At 45.6% G+C, this 19,493-nt stretch overlaps 1 protein-coding gene across 17 annotated transcripts in view; it reads right to left on the bottom strand.

Annotated features, from left to right (window-relative positions):
- The window catches only part of NCALD (neurocalcin delta), a 374,162-nt gene that overhangs the window by 3,505 nt on the left and 351,164 nt on the right, over nt 1-19,493 (bottom strand). For all 17 annotated transcript variants that reach the window (XM_041769156.1, XM_041769148.1, XM_041769140.1 and 14 more), the window contains 2 exons: nt 15,392-15,788; nt 2,051-2,156 (listed from right to left, as the gene is read on the bottom strand). In XM_041769156.1, coding sequence (XP_041625090.1) covers nt 2,051-2,156; nt 15,392-15,769 — 484 coding nt within the window. In that variant the 5' untranslated portion in view covers nt 15,770-15,788. The remainder of the gene's footprint in view (nt 1-2,050; nt 2,157-15,391; nt 15,789-19,493) is intronic.

Genomic DNA, 19,493 nt, shown 5'->3' with positions numbered 1-19,493 from the left:
AAGCCCTCCCCCAGCACCTGGTTTAACCAGATCTACGTTAGCGGCTACGTTAGAAGGAGAAAGGTGGGCTTTTATTTATCTGTTTATTTTTAATATGAGGCCACCTCTAGGCTTTGTGTCCTGGTCATTTCTTGTGAGCTGAGCCCCTGCTCCAGCAGTGGTGAAAATGGTGATGACTTCCTGGGTCTGAAAGGCTGGCACAAGGGGAGGAGGCTGGAAGTGGCCACTTGCACCCGTCAGGATCTCCCAAAGGTGAGCTCTGGGAACCTCCAGCCTGCAGCAGTGGGCAAACCCAACTTCCACCTCTGTGTCTGGGTCTCCTGGGTTAGCTCCCCATGTGCTTCTGAGTAGACGCCAGGGCTAACTTGTCTGTGGGTCCAGACTTTTCAAGTCCTCAGCCAGGGGCTAGAAGCAAAGAGCTTGTCACCAAGAGGAATCTAATGTCAGGAGACTCTAGGTGAGGCCTCTGCTCCAGGTGGGGGCACCGGCCTTGGCCTGGGGGTCCCAAAGCAAAGCATCAGGTCTCCTGGTCAGACGGATTCCTCTGACTCCTCCAGACTTAGAGCCCCTCCTCCTCCCTGGTAGAGCTCCCACCCCCTCCCCACTCTTCCCCTGAGGAAAACACAGGGCTTTTAGCAGTGAGAGGTGTTCCAGGAACGCTACCCCGATCAGGGCTCTGTGATCCCCTAACCCCTTGCCAATAACCAGCACACAGTGAGGGTTTTGTCCTGCGGTGTCTACATCTCTGCTCACCTGCTCACCCAAGCAGTGGGGCCCAGAGCAGGACCCAAACCCACCTGTGCTCCCCCGGAGCACAAGCAAACCTTGCAGCTCAAAATCAGCAAGTTCAGCGACTGTTAAATGATCTCATTTGTTTAGTCTTTACAGAACAATCAAGCTATTTGCTGTGAATTAAGGGGCATAAGGGGAAATAGGATGTAACTATTTGCTTTGTGCAGGAAGCAAAGCAAGCAGATTGGCCCGCACCCCACAAAACCAGAGTCTCAGGCAGCTAGTGCCCCAGAGGGGCAAGGGGGGAGAGAGGCCCCTGTGCCACAAAGCCTCCCATCGTTCTGTCCACCAGTGCCATATGGGGTATACAAAAGTGTTCACACATCGCTGACAAGATTTGCTGGGGGCACCCAGTGGAACAGGGAGCTGGTAATAACTGCAAGGGCCACAAGTGATTCTGGGTTTCTTACGCACCAGGCTCAGTGCTCAGTACTTTACATTCATGGTCACTCTGCCTGCTGCTCTGCCTACTTGTGCTCTCTCTCTCTCTCTTTCTCTCAAAAAAATTTTAAAAATTAAAAAAAAATATTAAATTTGGGTGTCACATCTGAATAGGGCTGCCAAATTTGGCACATAAAATACAGGATGCCCGGATTAACATTAAATTTTAAAAAAAACAACAATATTTTTTTTCATATAGGTGTGTCTCAAATATCACATAGGGCATACTTCTATAAAGAACATCATTTGTTATTTATCCAAAATTCAAAGTTGATTGGGCCTCTTCTATTCCATCTGGCAACCCAACATCTAAAATCCACTATTCTTAAGTTGGAAATCCAATCTTCCTTTTCACTTTGGATTTGTTTTGAATCGTCTTGTTGGGTTTGAATTGTGGGTGGCACCCTCAGGGTGGGAACTGCTGGCCGGCTCACTCTCCTTCTCCCCTGTCCACAAGGCTGGGGAAGACCACTTGGCTGCAGGAAACCCAACACCTTAGGGCATGCACAGAAGAGCCCAGCTGCACCCCCTGGGCAGGCTGGGGTGAAAGCCACCAGGGTTTGGGTGGAATGATGCCAAGTCTTTCTCTGCTTTCTGATTAGCTGAGATGCAGGGATCCAGCCTGTTGGGGCCGAGGACTACTTTGGTCCTCTGTCTGGCTGCTGGGGAGCTTGTGGGATAAGCCACTTTCACAAAAAGCCGTGAGCCAGGTCCTTGTGGCCCATATATTGTCCCTGAGTGGCGTTTGCCTGCCTTGCTGGCCCCTGCCCCTCCAGCAGTCCCCACTGAGCAAAGCAAAGCAGACATGGCCTCCTACCATCTCTGTTGGTGTCCATCTGGCGGAAGATCTTTTCTGTCCTTTTCTCTGGGGTTGACTCATCTTCAGGCATTTTCATTACGGAGGAAACCATCTTATAGATTGCCTGGGGACAGAAACAAAGTGATCGTAATAGTCTTATCATTAAACCTCCCAGATATAAGGGTGAAGGGATGTCTCCCATCAGCACAGGGAGCTAGTCCTGTTCCTGTTGTATAAAACTGGTATGTAGTGACTAGTGAGAGAAGCCCCGAGGGCAGAGCTTGCTCCAGCAGTGAGAACCCTGAGTCTCAGACTTTCCTGTGCATGTGAATCCCCTGGGGATCTTGTTTTCTGCTGGAGAGGATGGGGTGGGGGGTTATGGAGGCCTGGGATTCTGCATTTCTAACAAGCCCCTGTGTAGTGCTGCTATGGCTGTCCTGAGAACCCCTTGTAGATGAAAGGGCAGCAGTCGGATCGGGCTACGCATTGAACCCCGGCCATTCCTAACACAGGGTCTTCCACAGACTTGGAATCCCTAAGTTTGGAGGATTCATTCAAGAATATCTGGACCCCTCCAAATCCCATCACCTCCTCTCAGGCTCTTCCTCCTCTCTCAGCTCTCTTCTGTTCCGCTTCTGTTCTCCTTTATCCATTGTTAGATGTCTTAGCTTCCCCATGTCTTTTCTTTTTCTCCTCCCTTTCTTCATATAATTAAACATATTTATGTGAAGCCTCTTAAAGATTCTGTTGGAGAGGATGAGTTTCCTCTGCTCTTCAAAACCCTTCTAAATGGACATGAGAGAGACTAACAGGAGAAAATCAAACTTAATTGAGTACCTACAGGGAATCCGCACAGACAGCAAAGATTCCAAAGACAGGCAAAATGAAGCATATATGTCTTCTTGACTTAAGGAGAAGGAGTAGGGGTCTGGGACTTCAAAGGGAAAGAGTGTAATTCAGAGGAAGATGAAAAAGAGCAAATATTTGGTAAGCAAATGTGTGCTGGGCCACTCGGAAACACTGGGACATGGAGGACTTTGATCCAATGCCCCCAGCCATGCCAGGTCCCTCCAGGTCTATCATACCTAGTTCATATGATGTAGTTCCCTGTAGTGACGGCTCTCTACCTGGAGCAGTGCCTCTCCCTAAATTCTTTTTAGGCAGTCTGGGAGAGGTGAAGAGCTGTTCCTGAATCTGCTGGGTTTCAACTGCTTTTTAACTCAAAATAATCTTCATGCCAAAGTGCCCATCATGGGGCAGCCTGTCCTTGGCCTCCACAATTCTTCAGTTTGTCAAGAGTTATGTGCTCTTTCCTTAGAAACCAGACAAATGTGCTTATAGATCTGCACTCACTGTTTCAGACAGCTTCAGGGGCTCGTGGATTCAGGGGCCCATCCACAGACCCCAGGTAAAGGAAATCCCTCATCTCAGTTAACCCCCTCCCCATTTCTCAGGCATTCATCCCTTCACTCAGCCATCCCCTAACTATTTATCGATCAGCTATGATGTGCCAGGCCTAGCTGCCCCATCCTTGCCCTCATGGGCTTACTGTCCAATGGGGCAAATATAATAGGGGAGGCTTCCTTGCTAGGAGGATTAGGCAGGCTTTCCCAAGGAGTGAAGGCAGCAAAGAGGTGCGCAAAGTGGAGAATTCACAGAGGAAAAGGACAGAGGCAAAAATGTGCCTAGACACTTGGGTAGGAGGAATGGCAAGAAGGCTGAGAAAGTGAGTGCAGGGGGGCCTATTATAAGATGTGGCTCTGAAGCAGGTCAGGACAGACCACGGGGGCCTCAAAGAGCATGTGAGGGTATCTGTATTTCTCCAACAAGCAGCAAAAAAAGATAGAAGTGATATTAAATTTGATTTTTCCTATTTTCACCTACTTTCCAAGTCCACCTCTACTCCCTTACTTACAGGCAATGGTGTTCAGAGAATTAAAAAATTATCATTCACTGGGACACCTGGGTGGCTCAGCAGTTGAGCATCTGCCTTCGACTCAGGGCGTGATCCCAGGGTCCGGGACAGAGTCCCACATTGGGCTCCTTGCAAGGAGCCTGCTTCTTCCTCTGCCTATGTTTCTGCCTCTCTCTCTCTCTCTTTCATGAGTAAATAAATAATTTTTTTTAAAAAAAAGATAAAAAATTATCATTCATAAGTTACTCATCAGTTATTTATTGAGTACTATGTGCTAGGTAGTGGAGAGTCAATGGTCAAAATGACCAATATGGTCTTTCTTATTGTATAGCTCACCAGTCCTCCGGCAAAGGGCTTAGGAGATGCTGTATTGGTGACCAGAAGCACCCTATTTTATATAAGCACCATTTAGATGGGTAGAGTGATTCCAGTGATGTCTTAGTAACTATTATGGAAGTCTTCACCAAGACTACCTCTGGATCCCATAATGATGTAAACTCCCTGGTCTGGAGCATTCCTTAAAACTCTCAGTCTCTAAGATTTGGTGTTCATGAAATTTTCCTTCTTAGAATTCTGATGGGAAGTCAACAGTGTAATAACCCAAAGATTATTTCCTTGGTTGAACAAATGAATGAAAGACCAAGCAAATGGATGAATTTGTGTTAGAAAATAAGTCTTTAAAAAAAAAAGAGAGAGAGAGATTTTACTTATTTGTTTGAGAGAGAGAGAGCACAAGTGAGGCAGAGAGAGGCAAAGGGAGAGGGAAGGAGAAGCAGACTCCCCACTGAGCAGGGAGCCAGATGTGGGACTCGATCCCAGTACCCTGGGATCATGACCTGAGCTGAAGACAGATGCTTAGCAGACTGAGCCACCCAGGCGCTCCATCAACAGATGGTCTTTAAGAGATTTAGCCTTTAGCTCTTAGGCCAGAGAAGTGGTTTGGGAAACAGAAATAAAGATGAGTTAATGTAAAAATCAAAACCCAAACCAAAACAATGGAGAAAGTCAGGATGCCCTTACATGAGTATATTTGCAAATGGGACTTCTGGAATGGGGCAAAGGCACAATATCTGAGTGTATCATAGGGTTGAGTAAGTGAGGGATCACATTCCGGAAAGCTCTTTCATAATCCAAGACATTTTTTTCTAAGTGTGCATCAACTCACAGATAGGGATTAGTGGATCATTCACAAAACCAGGTCTGCCACATCTAGCAGTTGGCAGACCAGGTCACACAGGTCTATGACGTGTGTGGCACCAGAGCAGTGAGCAAAGAGCTGAGGTGACAAGTCCTAGTGATTCCAAGATAAGTAAGTAGATGGCATCCTGGCAAAACCACATTTGGGAAATTGTCTGTTCCTTTGTCCCCTTCTCACAGCATCAACTACGTAGAGCCGATTGCACTAGAACTTCAGAATCGAGGGCTCCACAGCACAGGGAGAGAAAAGACGCAATGCCAGACAGCAATCTGAAACAAATCATGTCTTTTATTAGCTCCAGTTCCACCCCCCTTCCCCAAATTTAATGGGATTAAACCATGAAGAGGCCAGGCTACTTCCCTACTTATTTTTAGCAATGTCAATGAGAGGCCCAACAGGGACATCCTGTTTTTAATTAAACTTGGAGAGCCTTGGGGGCACCTGGGTGGCTCAGCGGTTGAGCGCCTGCCTTTGGCCCAGGGCATGATGCTGGAATCCAGGGATCGAGTCCCACATCGGGCTCCCTGCATGGAGCCTGCTTCTCCCTCTGCCTGTGTCTCTGCCTCTCTCTCTCTCTGTGTCTCTCATGAATAAATAAATAAAATCTAAAAAAAAAACAAAAAAACAAAAAAACCCACAAAAAACAAAACAAAACAAAAAAAACTTGAAGAGCCTTATTCTTGAATCTGGGTAAACACAGAGCTCTATAGGATACTCAAGAGCCCAGTTCTGGCTCTGCCCCTACATAGGCTTGGGACAATGCCTTCCCTGTGGCCAGGTCTCTCACCAGCTTTGTGAATAGCCTATATTTTTCTTTCATTTTCCCTCTGAGTGAACCACCTCTTGGGATGCTGGAAAAGGAGTCCTGTCTGCACTGATAAAAGTTGTAGAATTAATGGAGGGCAGGCACAGTTCCAGAGGTTAAAGCTCAACCTTCGCTCTGAAGGAAACCAGACTGCCTTTTCTCACCAGAAGATGGAGGTCTTCTAACAGCCAGGGCCGCATGACAACTGACCAAAAGCAAAAGAAGTTAAGCAGTTAAGCAGGGTTGCTTTTAGATTCTAGATAAAAACCAGCACCCCGCTTAGAAGGATATTGCATATCAGGAAACGAGGGTGGAGAGAAGCCATGAGGATCTTTCTTGGAAACACTTTTGAAATAGGATCAATGTCTATGTATCTGGAATGGTGTAAGTAGTTTCTTGTTTAGAACTAGGAGAAGGCAGTAAGCCAGGAACTTTCCTAATGTTCTACCCAGGTGCTGTAGGTACTTTCATGGGAGGGGAGAGGATGACAGGAGAAGGCCCTGTCCCTTTTCAATGAAAGCAGCTACATTCTTATATTAGGTTTCATGTGAGATTTCACCTGAAGAAAGCAAACTCATCATTGACCTCCCAAAACGTGCGTGTGTGTGTGTGTGTGTGTGTGTGTGTGTGTGTGATTACCCTACCATCCATCCTGTTGTCAAGTCAAGTCAAAGACATCTTTGGCACCTCTCTGTCATCTATCTCCACATCTAGCAGTTGGCAGACCCATTAAATCTGCCTCCTTAATATTTTCTTAAATCTATCATTCCTCCTGCCACTGTCTTCTTTTAAGTCCGTGGTGGTACTTACCTTTTTAGATACAGACAATATTTTTTTCAATTTTACATAAAGTGCAGTGCAAAAGCAGCTTCAAACAGCCCCATCCAAAGAGCCCTTTCATTGTCCTAAGCAAACATTCTAAAGCTGATGTATATTATAGGCCTTCACCCGGGGACGTGGGGGTAGTGATGAGCTTGATTCTGGAATGCTGACATTGAACTACCAGTGCAACAGCTCAGTGGAGATGTCCACTAAGAGAAGGACATAACAGGGGTGCCTGGCTGGCCGGCTCGGCTTGTGGAACATGCAGCCTTGATCTCTGGTTTGTGAGTTTCAGTCCCCTGTTGGGCATACAGATTACTTAAAAATAAAAATCTTAAAAAAAAAAAAAGTTGGACATAACAGAGGTGGAGATGTGGAAGTAATGAGTTGTTTCCTCCATAAGGTGGGGCTGATCAGGTTGTCATGAGGATTCAAAGAGATGTTGCATGTGCCCCGGATGGAACAGTATCTAGCAAAACTTCATGTCCACCTAGAACTTGGTGAGGTGACCTTATTTGGAAATAGGATCTTTGTAGGTGTAATCAGGTTAAAATAAGATCAGACTGGATTAGGACAGGCTTTAACCAATCCAGTGACTGGAATTCCTATAAGAAGAAGGCATTTGGGGGCACCTGGGTGGCTCAGTGGTTGAGCGTCTGTCTTTGGCTCAGGTCATGATCCCTGGGTCCTGGGATTGAGTCCCAACATCAGGCTCTCCTCAAGAAGCCTGCTTCTCCCTCTGCCTATGTCTCTGCCTCTCTCTGTGTATCTCTCATGAATAAATAAATAAAATATTTTTTAAAAAAAGAAGGCATTTGAACACAGACACACAGTGAGAACATCACGTGATGTTGGAGCCAAGGCCAGAGTGATGCAGCTGTGAGGCAGGAAGCGCTGAGGGTGGCCAGTCACCACCGACGCTAGGAGCAGACTACCATCCCTCACCCCAGGAGTCTCTAGAAGGAACCAACCTTGTCCATGCCTTGATTTTGGACTTCTGGCCTCCAGAGCCATGGCAAGAATACATTTCTGCTGTTCTAAGCTTCCCCGTCTATGATAATTTGTTACGGCCACCCTGGGAAACGGAGTGTGGAGAGCACTCAGCACGATGCTTGGCCCATCACAAGCACTGAGGCCAGGAGATTTCTCCAGAGAATGAACGGAAACTCGGGCTGTAGCTGGGACTCTGCTTGGGAGTGTCCATGTTCCGGGAGCAGAAGAAGAGTCCGTGAAGGCCACAGGGAGGGAAGAGCCAGGGAGGGGCGCCTCACTCGTGCTGCCAGATGGCATACTCAATGCTAAGAGTTAAACTCTTGCAATAACATTAATCCCCTAATAAGAAAGGGATAAACCAAGCATAACTGACAAGCACGAAGATTTGTTCTTAGAGAAAGTCACTAGCGCAATTGCTTTAGAGCTTCCTCCAGGAAAGAAATCTAAGTTGCGTTCCAGGGTCACATCTGTGGTCCACATTCAAAACTGAGAATTAGGCAAGGGTGTGGAGCTAAATTCCCACGGATCATATATAAAAATGGATCAGAAGCTCTTGTCCCATCCCCCACTTTTTTTTTCTTTTTTTCTGGAATCAAAAGAGCAGTGTTTCAGGTCTCCAAGGAACATATTAAAATTGACATAGTGTCTATGACATCAATTTAGAAAGATGATTGGGAGAAAAAATGCAAGTGCCACTCAGGAAGTGGCTCTAAAAGAATGTAAAGAAGTGTTCTGGTCCTCATGTTGGGCCTCGGTGGCACAAACACAAGTTGGTTGCCTGAAAGGTCACAGTTGGTGATTTTGCAACCAACCGGGATGAATCTGTGCATTTGTTTGGTGTTCCTGGAGGTCAAATGTTTGCCTGGTCCCCACTATCACCCCCTCCTCCTCATCCAGCGGCTGTACAGGTATGCACGCCTGTCACCACACGGGGCAATTAGAAAAAAGAAATATCCAATACTGTGAAGAGAACAAAACCGAAATCTTCTGCCAGTATACTACCGATCTCGGGCCCTCGGGTTTCATTCATTTGAAGGCATGAAAAGGCAGATAAGGGTGTCCTGAAGTTCCCCCTGCCTTCATTAACAATGCCAATTAATCCCAAGTCACAATGAGGAGGGAGAGTCTGATTCCAAGACAATAATTATTTGAACACCAATATTTTTGAAGCGATCACTAACATCCAAGTAACAAATAGGTTAATTAGAAAATTTCCAAGCCAGTTTTCAAAGTGAATTTCCTGAGGACTGTTCTGGGTAACATTATGTCAGCCTGTGTATATCCTCTCGGAAAATCTCTAACTTGAGGTTGAGAACAAATCCAGCCACATCCTCCCCCAAAGAGTCCCAATGCATGAAGTATGCCTGTGGGCTCAGGTCAATCAACAGTTCGGGTTTGGGGGGTTCCTGGTGTGAACCACATTCTCTCCTGGAAAGCTGAACATTCTTTTATCTGAGTCCTGCAAGCATCCAGAGTAGCCCAGAAGTTTTAGTTATTCCCAGGAGGGCTGGGGTTTGATGGAAAAGATAGCAGGTGAAGAAGTTCAGGAACTCCTAAAGTCATCTGTACCAGAATATCTCTTCTGTGAGTTCCACCAATGAGGGTTTCATTGGGTTAGCTCCCTCTTCTTTGTGAACATACATTTTATGACTAGGTAAATTTAGCTTAGAACTTAATAGAAGATTCTATTACCTTGTCCTTTAGGAAACTTCCCTTTATTTAACAGGAAAACATCCTGTCCTAGTGCTGGAAACTGTGATAGGATAATGGTAGCCAACATTTATTGAGTGATACCCCATAACACTGACACGTGCTCTATTTGTCACAACCATTCGACCTTAGCAACTGCCCATGAGGCAGGTGCTATGATGAGTTCCAGTTCACAAAGCACAACAACAGTGCACAGAATGATTGGGTAAACTTGCCCAAGGAAGAAAAGGAAAAGAGATTGATCAAGGAGAGAGGCAAAGTGATTGATCTGCTTGTCCAAGATACCCATTCTCACATGCCAATCTTCCCTTGGTTCCACTTCGTTTTTGTTTTGGATATGGACCAATTTCTCTGTGGTCCCACTGATGGATCCCAAAGTTCAGCCTTCCCTCACCCCTAACATCCCAGGGAGCATCCAAGCATTCATGGCCAAGCATTCATGGCCAATGTCACGTTCCCACTTGCTCAGCTCCTTCTGCAGACCCTGTGCTGTCCCCAGTGCAGGTGTGCAGACCTGTCTCCAGCTGGGCTGACAGGAAGCTGCAGAGGGCAGGGAGGCTTCTCCCCTCCTGGAGGAGATCATCTGCTGTACCATGAGGAAAGGTCAGAGCTGTGATCTCTCGGACTTACGACCCCTGAGAGGCAGTGTTGATGCAATAATAAAATACTGGACCTAAATCATGTCTTAAATGTGTCCCATTAAAAAAAACAAAAACAAACAAACACATGAATGTAAAAAAGTTCATTTAAGATTCTAAAAATAAACTGCATATGGTTTTGTTTGTTCATCCAGATGTTGATATAGCACAAAATTATTTTTTAATTTTATTTTTTAAAGATTATTTATTTATTTATTTATTCATGAGAGACACACAGAAAGAGAGGCAGAGAAATAGGCAGAGGCAGAGGGAGAAGCAGGCTCCATGCAGGGAGCCCGACGTGGGACTCGATCCTGGGTCTCCAGGATCACGCCCTGGGCTGAAGGCAGACGCTTAACTGCTGAGCCACCCAGGCATCCCAAAATTATTTTTTTTAAAGGGAACATAACTGCATTTTGGCATAGGTAGTTGACTGAATAACGGTCCCCCAAAAGATACAAATGTCATGACCCCTGGAACCTGTGAATATGTTACCTTACATACTAAAAGGGATTTTGCAGGTGTGATTAAGGAGCTTGCGACAGGGGGAGGCTGTGCTAGCTTGTTGGTCCTAAAGTAGTCCCAAGGGTCTTTATGAGTAGAAGGGAAAAGCAAAGTGAGATGCCCAGAGAAATGCTAGTTTGAGAAGGACTCAATCTACTATTGCTGACTGTCCGTGGGGGAAGGGGGCCATGAGCCAAGGAATGCTTCCAGAAACCAGGAAAGGCAAGGACACAGATTTTCCCCTAAAGCTGCAGAAGGAATGTAACCCATGGACACCTTGATTTTAGTCCAGTAAAACTGATTCCAGACCTCTGACCTGGCGAACTGCTAAGATAATAACTCTGTGTTGTTTTAAGCAACTAAGTTTATGGTGACCGGCTCTAACAGCCAGAGGAAGCTCCCACGGCATATTTCAGTATTAGCGTCTGCCACAGAGACCAAAGCTTGTCACCATAAACAATATACTGTGGACACCAAAGCTAAACTACAAGAAGCAACACCAGGGAAGAAAAACTAGAAAACTTATGGAATACTACACTCCATTCATCATTGAGCCTAATTATAAACTTGTTTGGACCCCAGTCTATACCCTAACCAGTTTTAAGTATCCGCAGGTGAACATTATGAGTTTGTACTTTATTAAATTGCTTTAATTTCTGAGTCTTGGAGGAGCAAAAGTTCAGCCAAGAATTTTATATGTTGGCGCTTGCAATCAAGCTGCAGGTTTTACTCATTTTAACAAACAGAAACCTTCATTTGTGAATGATGATGCTGGCTCACAGGCTTGCTCTCATCTCAGCGCTAACATATATATTTACCCAAACGCACAGCAGACATCCAAGGGACGGTGACTCCTCTGAAGTCCATGCACCCCTGCAGAGGTGCTTCCTCAAGGGTGCGGACCAGCTAGAACCACCCCCCGCCACCCCCCCAAAACTGCCAAAAAAGAGAATCTGCACACAGGTACACAGCTTCTTGGGCCAGGGCCAGGGCCTGGAGTGCAGGCTTTTGGAGTGGGGAAGAGAAAAAAAGAAAAAAATAATAAAATGGGAAGTCTGGCAACATCCCCGGTCCAGTTCACCGAGAGTCATTGAAAACCGGGAATTAGCATATGAATGAGAGAGAATACGTGAACTATCAGCCTGCAAAGTAGCAGAATGGAGTAACAGAGCCCTTAATAGGAAAATGGTTCTAAATTTAATTTCATCTCATTGGCAATTTGGAAATCGCCTCAGGGTGCCTGCAGTGCTTCCTCCCCACGGTCATGAATATTGATCATCAGGGTGTGGTGCTGTAGAAAACAGTTAAGGAAACTCTAGGCTTCCATTTGCTGGCTCCAAAAAACCCCGAGTAGATAAGTAGTTCTTGAGGAACCCCAGGTCCCCCCTGTTCCCGCCTGGAAGCTTCCCGTGGGCACGTGAGTGGACGCAGCTCCGTGCAAGTGGCGAGGTCTTGGTAGGCCCAATGCCACTTTGTTTTTCTGATGAACCCAACTAAGTGGGCAAGGGCTCAGCGAGTGCTTGCTAGCACCTTCCGCACATCCTCTGCGAAGTCCCCAACCAAATTCCACGGCGCAGGAGGGTGTGTGTTCCTGCCCACACTATTTATCTCCAGTGCCAGCTACTTAGCAGGGCCTTAGTGGTAGGTGTGAAACGAATGTGCGAATCATTTGATTTTCATAAGCCCATGGGGTCTGGAGGGTTCTCCCTGACCGGGGGTCAACCTCTTCATCGACACTGGCCACCAAACCACTGACCAAGAGCAGCCAGAACTGTGAAAAATGTTCAACAGGAGACAGCACCATGGCTAGCAAGAATTTTTTTTTTCTTAGATCCCAATCAGGAAGCAATTCTCTTCAAAAGGAGAACCTAGTCACCTGCTTTCTCTGCAGTAAGGCAGAGGACCGAGGGCCGGCGTGTTTTGCAGAGCACAGCACTCACCCAGAAAAGGAGACAAAATAAAGCTAATTAAAATTAATCACCCTTGAAATCTGAATTTTTGTTGAATTATGTTAATTTTTGTTGAAGATGAAGAAAAATCAGAAAAGTGCAATGACATGGCACACACCATTCACTAGGGAGCACGTTTGGCAAAACAATTTGGCAGAGAGCATCGGGTGCCTCAGAAATCAATGTTCGTTCCCTTTGGCCCAGTAACTGTACTTCTGGGAATCCTTTCCAAGGGAATAATCCTAAATATAGAAAAAGTTTCATGCACAAGAATTATGTTATTTTATATTTAAAAGTTACAGTATCATGTATAAATAAAACCTGGAAACAACCTAAATATCCAACAATGGAGGAAGAGTAAGTAAATTATGGTGTCTGACATCTATTAAAATATCATTATTAAAAGTTTTTATGACATGAGAAATACCTGTATTATGCTGAGTGAAAATGGAAAGATACAAAATTTCATATACGTTATGAAGTCAATTAGATTTTGTTAAAAAGATTTTTATTTATTTTATTTGAGAGGGAGCATGAATGAGGAAAGCAGAGAGAGAGGGAGAAGGAGACTCCCCCCTGAGCAGGGAGCCCGATGTGGGGCTCAATCCCAGGACCCTGGGATCATGACCTGAGCTGAAGGCAGACGCTTAATGCCTGAGCCACCCAGGTGGCCCTAATTAGATATTTTTAAATGCATGGAAATAAGACCAGAAAATATTATTTTCTCACATTAGAAAATTAATAGCAGTGATTCCCTTTGTAGGTGGAGTGGCATTATGGAGAGAATTCTTTTCTTTTGCTTTTATATTTTTCTCTACTGCCCATATTTCTACAGTTGACATTATTCATACATTTATCCTTGGGGGAGAGGAGAAATCCTCTATTCTTATTTAAGATCCTGTCTCTGAGGGGAGGATGCCTGGGTGGCTCAGTGGTTGAGCATCTGCCTTCAGCCCAGGGCTGATCCTGGGGTCCTGTGTCTCATGAATAAATAAGTAAAATCTTAAAAATAATAAAAAAAAGCTCCTGTCTCTGAGGGATTACCTTGAAACTCCATGGTCGGGTGGTCGCAGCTCTGGGTCAAGTGCTGCAATGAGCACCAGCTGGCAGATCTGGGGACTTTGCTAGTCTGGGGGTCGGTTGCGCTCCTGCTCGGCCCCCACCCCCAGGTGCACCTGTCCCTCTCACTGCCCCTGGGGCTCAGACCCCCTGGCCCAGGAGCCGCCGGGGCCTCAGCTACAAGGGTCCCATAACCAGGCAGTCGCGTGGGGCTCTTGTGGATCTGATCTTAGCTTCTGTAACCAGATCTCCCTGGTTCCTTGAAAAGGAATGGGCGAATGCCCTCCCCACCCCCCCCTGCCCCCAGCTCACCAGCAGTGCGGTGATTTCTGTCGCCTGTGGTACAGCCCCTCCTTCCTGTCCAGCACCCCCCCCACCCCGCCCATCCTGTTCTCCCAGGGCCTGCAGATCTCCCTCCGAGCCCTGGGTGCTGGCTTCTGAGATGAGCCCTCCAGGAAGCCAAATGCCCACTCTCTTGGACTGCTGTCTGCTTCCAGATGCTTCCCTCTTGTGCCCATTTGCCTGCCAAGATGATGAGTGACGGCCAGCCCGCCCTGGTGCTGCCACCCACCTAGTCCTGTTTATTGCCTGCAGCTGAAGCTGTCCTGATCCTCCGAGCTGAGCCTCAGTCCCCTGACGTTCCACCCTGGGTCCCTCTCCCTGCCCATCGAGCTGTTAGAGCCATGACCGTAGCTCCTTATGCCCCTTCCCCACCTTCCCCTGGGGTCTGACGAGGAAAATGTGGCCAACACCAGGGCCCCTCTCCTGTTCTGTTCAGGATATTTACTCTAGGTGAGTGATCTGGGGAAATAGAATGGAGTGCTTCCTATTAAAATGATGGAGGATGGGGTGCCTGGGCAGCTCGGTCAGCTAAGCACCTGCCTTCAGCTCAGGTCATGATCCTGGAGTCAGATCGGAGTTGCCAGTCGGGCTCCCTGCTCCTCGGGAAGCCTGTTTCTCCCTCTGCCTCTGCTGTTCCTCCTACTTGTGTTCTCGCTCTTATAAATAAATACTTTTTTAAAAAAAATAGAATAAAATGATGGAGGACTGGATTCTATGTTTGTAGTTCTGATGAGACAGAACCGAGCCTAGAGATCCCTGCTTTTATTTCAGAGTCTAAGAAAGTAGTAGATTCATGACAACTGACTTGGTGTGATGATGGGCTGTCCATACGGCTGGCACTGTGCTAAGCACCAACACGGACCGTCACATCTAATCTTAAAGGAACCTCACTGGCACCACTGGCAGTGCCATTTCACAGATGAGGACACTGAGGCTCACTTAGATGAATTACGTTGGTCAGAGTCACAGAGGTAGTAACTGAAAGGGGCAGGGTTTGAGCCCCAGGTCAGGGTTGATCATTAGACACCACCCCAGGGGCTATAAGCCCATAGACTTGAGGTCTGGGCAGGTCACTGGGATGGGTGGCTTGAGAGGTCACACTGAGCATGCATGATTTGCTGAGGAGCATGATTGCTATGTCCATCTGTAGGGTGGACGTCATCACAAACCACCAGGTGACTCAGGCCAGGCCAGAATGGGGGCCCAGTGTTGCCAGATCGGAGTTTTTAAGAGATAAGCAACCATTCTGTTTTTATGTGTAATCTCCTGTTTGGGATATGGGTTCAGTATTTTAAAAACACTGGGTAGGCTGGATCAAAGCCTAGATGGGCACCAGTCTGCAACCCGCACCATGCTGTACTGTGCACCGTCCAATTCTTACCTGTGACTCGCACTCTTGTCTGTAAAGGTCTAGGGCTACGTACCTGCACAATCTCTAGCATTTCTGCCTTGCTGATGTAGCCATTTCCATCCAGGTCATACATGCTGAAGGCCCATTTCAGCTTCTGCTCCAGCTTCCCCCTCGATGTCACACTCAGGGCTATGATGAATTCTCTAAAGTCTATTGTCCCGTCTCCATTAGCATCGAAGGTGCGGAAGACGTGCTCTGCAAATTTGGAAGCATCCCCGTAAGGGAAAAAGTTCCCGTAAATTTTCTTAAACTCTTCCATTGACAAATGTCCACTGGGGCAGTCTCTCAAGAAGCCTTTATACCATTCCTGGATCTCGTGCTCTGTAAAGTCTGTGCTTTCCAGCAAATCCTGCATGACCTCTGGGCGCAGCTTGCTGTTCTGTTTCCCCATCCTGGCAGCGAGAATTCAGCTGCAGACAGAGAAGAATATGTATCATTTTTAAACCTGTTGTTTAGAAGCACACTTTATCATTTGTATTGTTCCTTTGGGGAAAAAAACATGAACTCTTTTAGTCCACAACACTGTCTGGTTTTCCAACTCAGTCAAACAAAATGTTAGAAAGACAGGCAGTCAGAAGATGCAGAGCAGGGACGCCTGGGTGGCTCAGTGGTTGAGCATCTGCCTTTGGCTCAGGGTGTGATCCCAGGGTCCCAGGATCGAGTCCCAGAGTCGGGCTCCCTGCATGGAGCCTGCTTCTCCCTCTGCCTGTGTCTCTGCCTCTCTCTGTGTCTCTCATGAATAAATAAATAAAATCTTAAATAATAATAAAAAAAGAAGATGCAGAGCAGAAATACCACCGACCAGAAAATTGATATTTCTTTTGTACGGAGCCATGCGAATACAAGAGAGTAGCGATGAAATAGAGGGAGAAAAGGAGGGAGGGGGACAGACAGAGACAGGAGTCAGAGAAGTTGACTACTAGCTCTACCTTTTCTATTGGCATGAGGTCTAGCCTCACATTAAGACATCTGAGGCTCTAACATCTAGTCCAAATATTAGCAGGGAGAATTTAAGGAGAACTCAGAGAGACAGAGGCAAAAGAGGTAATTTATGTTTTATTGCTTGAATGTTCCCAAGGAAAGTGCTGCTTTGGTACCTTCTGAATATTATAAAACAGATATGAGTAAGGAAAATACAAACCTATCTAATAGGATTAAATGCTACCAAGCTAGATGGGTTGTATAAATTAACAAGGTCAATTCACTGTCAAGGGATACCTGGGTGGCGCAGCGGTTTAGCGCCTGCCTTTGGCCCGGGGTGCGATCCTGGAGACCCGGGATCGAATCCCACGTCAGGCTCCCGGTGCATGGAGCCTGCTTCTCCCTCTGCCTATGTCTCTGCCTCTCTCTCTCTCTCTCACTGTGTGCCTATCATAAATAAATTAAAAAAAAATTAAAAAAAAAGAAAAAAAAATTCACTGTCAACATTGGTTTCAGATGGTAAACATGAAGCTTCATAAACTGTTTATGTGTATGCTTATGGAAGAGGCCAAACTTCCCTTTTTAAATACAATTAGCTTCATATTTTCTTATTATAACAGTAGTACACATCTATAGTAAAATAGTAAAACATCACAGCGATGCATAAAGAAAAAGTTAGCATCATTTCAAATCATAACACTTAGAGATAACTCTGCTAGCATTTTGGTGTGTGTCCTAAATTTTTTTTATATGTGTGCTTATATAGATATGTTATTAACAAATGTTTTAGTACATTTACATTTCAAAAAACAAGAATATATACACTTTTGTTACCTATTTTTAAACTTAACGTAGTACAGGGAACAAAGGCAACTCTTGTTAGGTGAGAAAAAACCCCTAGAAATATCATCTTCTTATTTACAGAGCCACTCACCATTAATTGAGCACTATGCAGCAGGCATGTGTCTGGTACTATGGATGCAAAATGTGAGATGTGGCCCCTCCTTCTTCGGGGGTACCCAGCTGTGTAAGTTCAGAAGTGGTGGTGACCATGAGGGGATAGTGCAATAGATATTCAATTCATGATTGTTAGGGGAATGGTGGTACGATGAGAGAACATGGAAAGGACACCCAAGCCAAAAGGGTGCATAGATGCTATCAGAAAAGCCTTCTTGGAGGAGGTGATATCTGAACTTAGTTCCTATTTCCAAAGTCTTATGATTTAAGCACGGTCAAGGTGAGCCACTTCTCATAAAGGGGCTCTGCACTTATATTTTGCATTTTTCCTATATTGGAAAAAATCCTGTAAGTAAAGCTTGGAAAATCAGAGACTGAAAGACCACACAACCCCATTTTAATAATTATTCCAAATTTTCTTTGAGATTTTCTCTTGTGGTGTTGTTAATGCCTGTCTCCCTCCCTCTGCAGGGTCAGCCCCTTGAGACAGAGTCTCTGTTGGGACTACTTTGTCTCTCTCTGCCCTCACAAATGACATTTGGTGAGTTAATGAACAAAGGAATGACTGGTAGACAGATGAATCATTACAACATGGAAATCTGTAATAATCTTCCCAGAAAAGGAGTCCTTCGTGACAGTGACGAGCCTCTGGCTATGAAAAGGGTATTTGAGTCACTAAAGCTATCTGATGGTTAAGGCTTGGTCTTGGAATCTCTTTCTTTCCCCCCATTTTACTGAAATGTAATTGACATATAACACTGTATACCTTTAAGGGGTAAAACATAATGACCCAATACACTACGGAATTATCACTACAGCAAGTTTAGTTAACATCCATCACCCCGCATAGTTATTAATTTTTTTCTTGTGATGAGAACTTCCAAGTTCTACTCTCTCAGCAACTTTCCAATATGCAATACAGTATTGTTAGCTGTTGTCACCATGCTGTGCATTATAGCTATAGGATTTATTTATCTAATAACTAGAAGATTATACCTTTGACCCCCCTTACCTGGTTGTCCCCACCGCCCCCCCCCCCCCCAAGTTTGGGATCTCTTATATTGAATTGCCTGCATACCTGTCTTTTGCCCTTACTAAAAGTAAACTCCTAGAGGGCAGTGTTTGCATCTCACACCGCTCAAACTTCTTGCACTATATCCATAGTTCCAGAAATGCCAAGCAATGTTAGTAATTGGAAAAGTTGACACATTTTATCTTCTGAGTTCTGAACCGGAGACAGAACTGGCTCTGCTCCCGTCCTAGACAGAGACCTGCCAAATTAGTCGGGAGAACAGAGCACCCGGCTACGAGCAGGGCCGGTGGCGCGGGAAGGTCCCCTAAACTGCAGCTCCAAATGAGACATAATTTCTAAACTGAACCTTCCAATAACTTTAATTTCCCTCGCAAGTCCCTTTTCTTTCTTTCTTTCTTTTTTTTTTTTTAAGATTTTATTTATTTATTCATGAGAAACAGAGAGGGACAGACACAGACACAAGCAGGCTCCAGCAGGAACCCGACGTGGGATTCTGGGACTCGATCCCAGGTCTCCAGGATCAGGCCCCGGGCCGAAGGCGGGGCTAAACCGCTGAGCCACCCCGGCTGCCTGCGTGTCCTTTTCTAGATTCTGGAGGGAGAAAAGCAAAGTTAGAGAGGCTGGTTTGTATTAGAATTTTAAAACTGTCATTCAGTTGCTAAGTTGGCAATTTGTCGGAGGCAAGAATTCAGAAAGGTGAGGTAATACATATACATGGGCTTACAGAGCCCGGAAACATTTGTATGAAATTCACAAGTAATTTCGGGTTTTCCTTTTTGGGGGTTCTGTAAAGAACAGCTCTTTGGTGTGGTGTTCAATCAAATCACCATTCCTATACTTTGGTTCTGTGCAAATCACCGTGTGCCCAGCCTTAGGAAGAAAATACCATTTTGATATTTAAATCTACCCTCTTAAAGAATGATTTCTTTTTCTGGGCCTATAAACCACTGTTTCTTCAAAGCTAAACTTAAGTTCCTTCCCCAATGTTTAAAAAGTGCTTCTCACTTATTAGCTGTTTTTGCACTAGAAACAAATTGCCTCAACATTTTGGCTAAGTCTCCCACTGAGACTGATCTGTGTGTAGCTATTTTTCAGTAAACAGTAATTAAACCACATTTACAAATTCATTAGCACAGAAAGGCCATAACACAAACAAGGCAGAAGAGCATGGAATTAGTTTTTTCGGAAGCCGTGTTTGCAATCT

The sequence above is a fragment of the Vulpes lagopus genome, chromosome 9 (genome assembly GCF_018345385.1).
Source record: "Vulpes lagopus strain Blue_001 chromosome 9, ASM1834538v1, whole genome shotgun sequence".
Classification (NCBI taxonomy): Eukaryota; Metazoa; Chordata; class Mammalia; order Carnivora; family Canidae; genus Vulpes; species Vulpes lagopus.
Note: the sequence above shows the minus strand (reverse complement) of the source record. Positions and strands in the feature narration are given on the sequence as shown.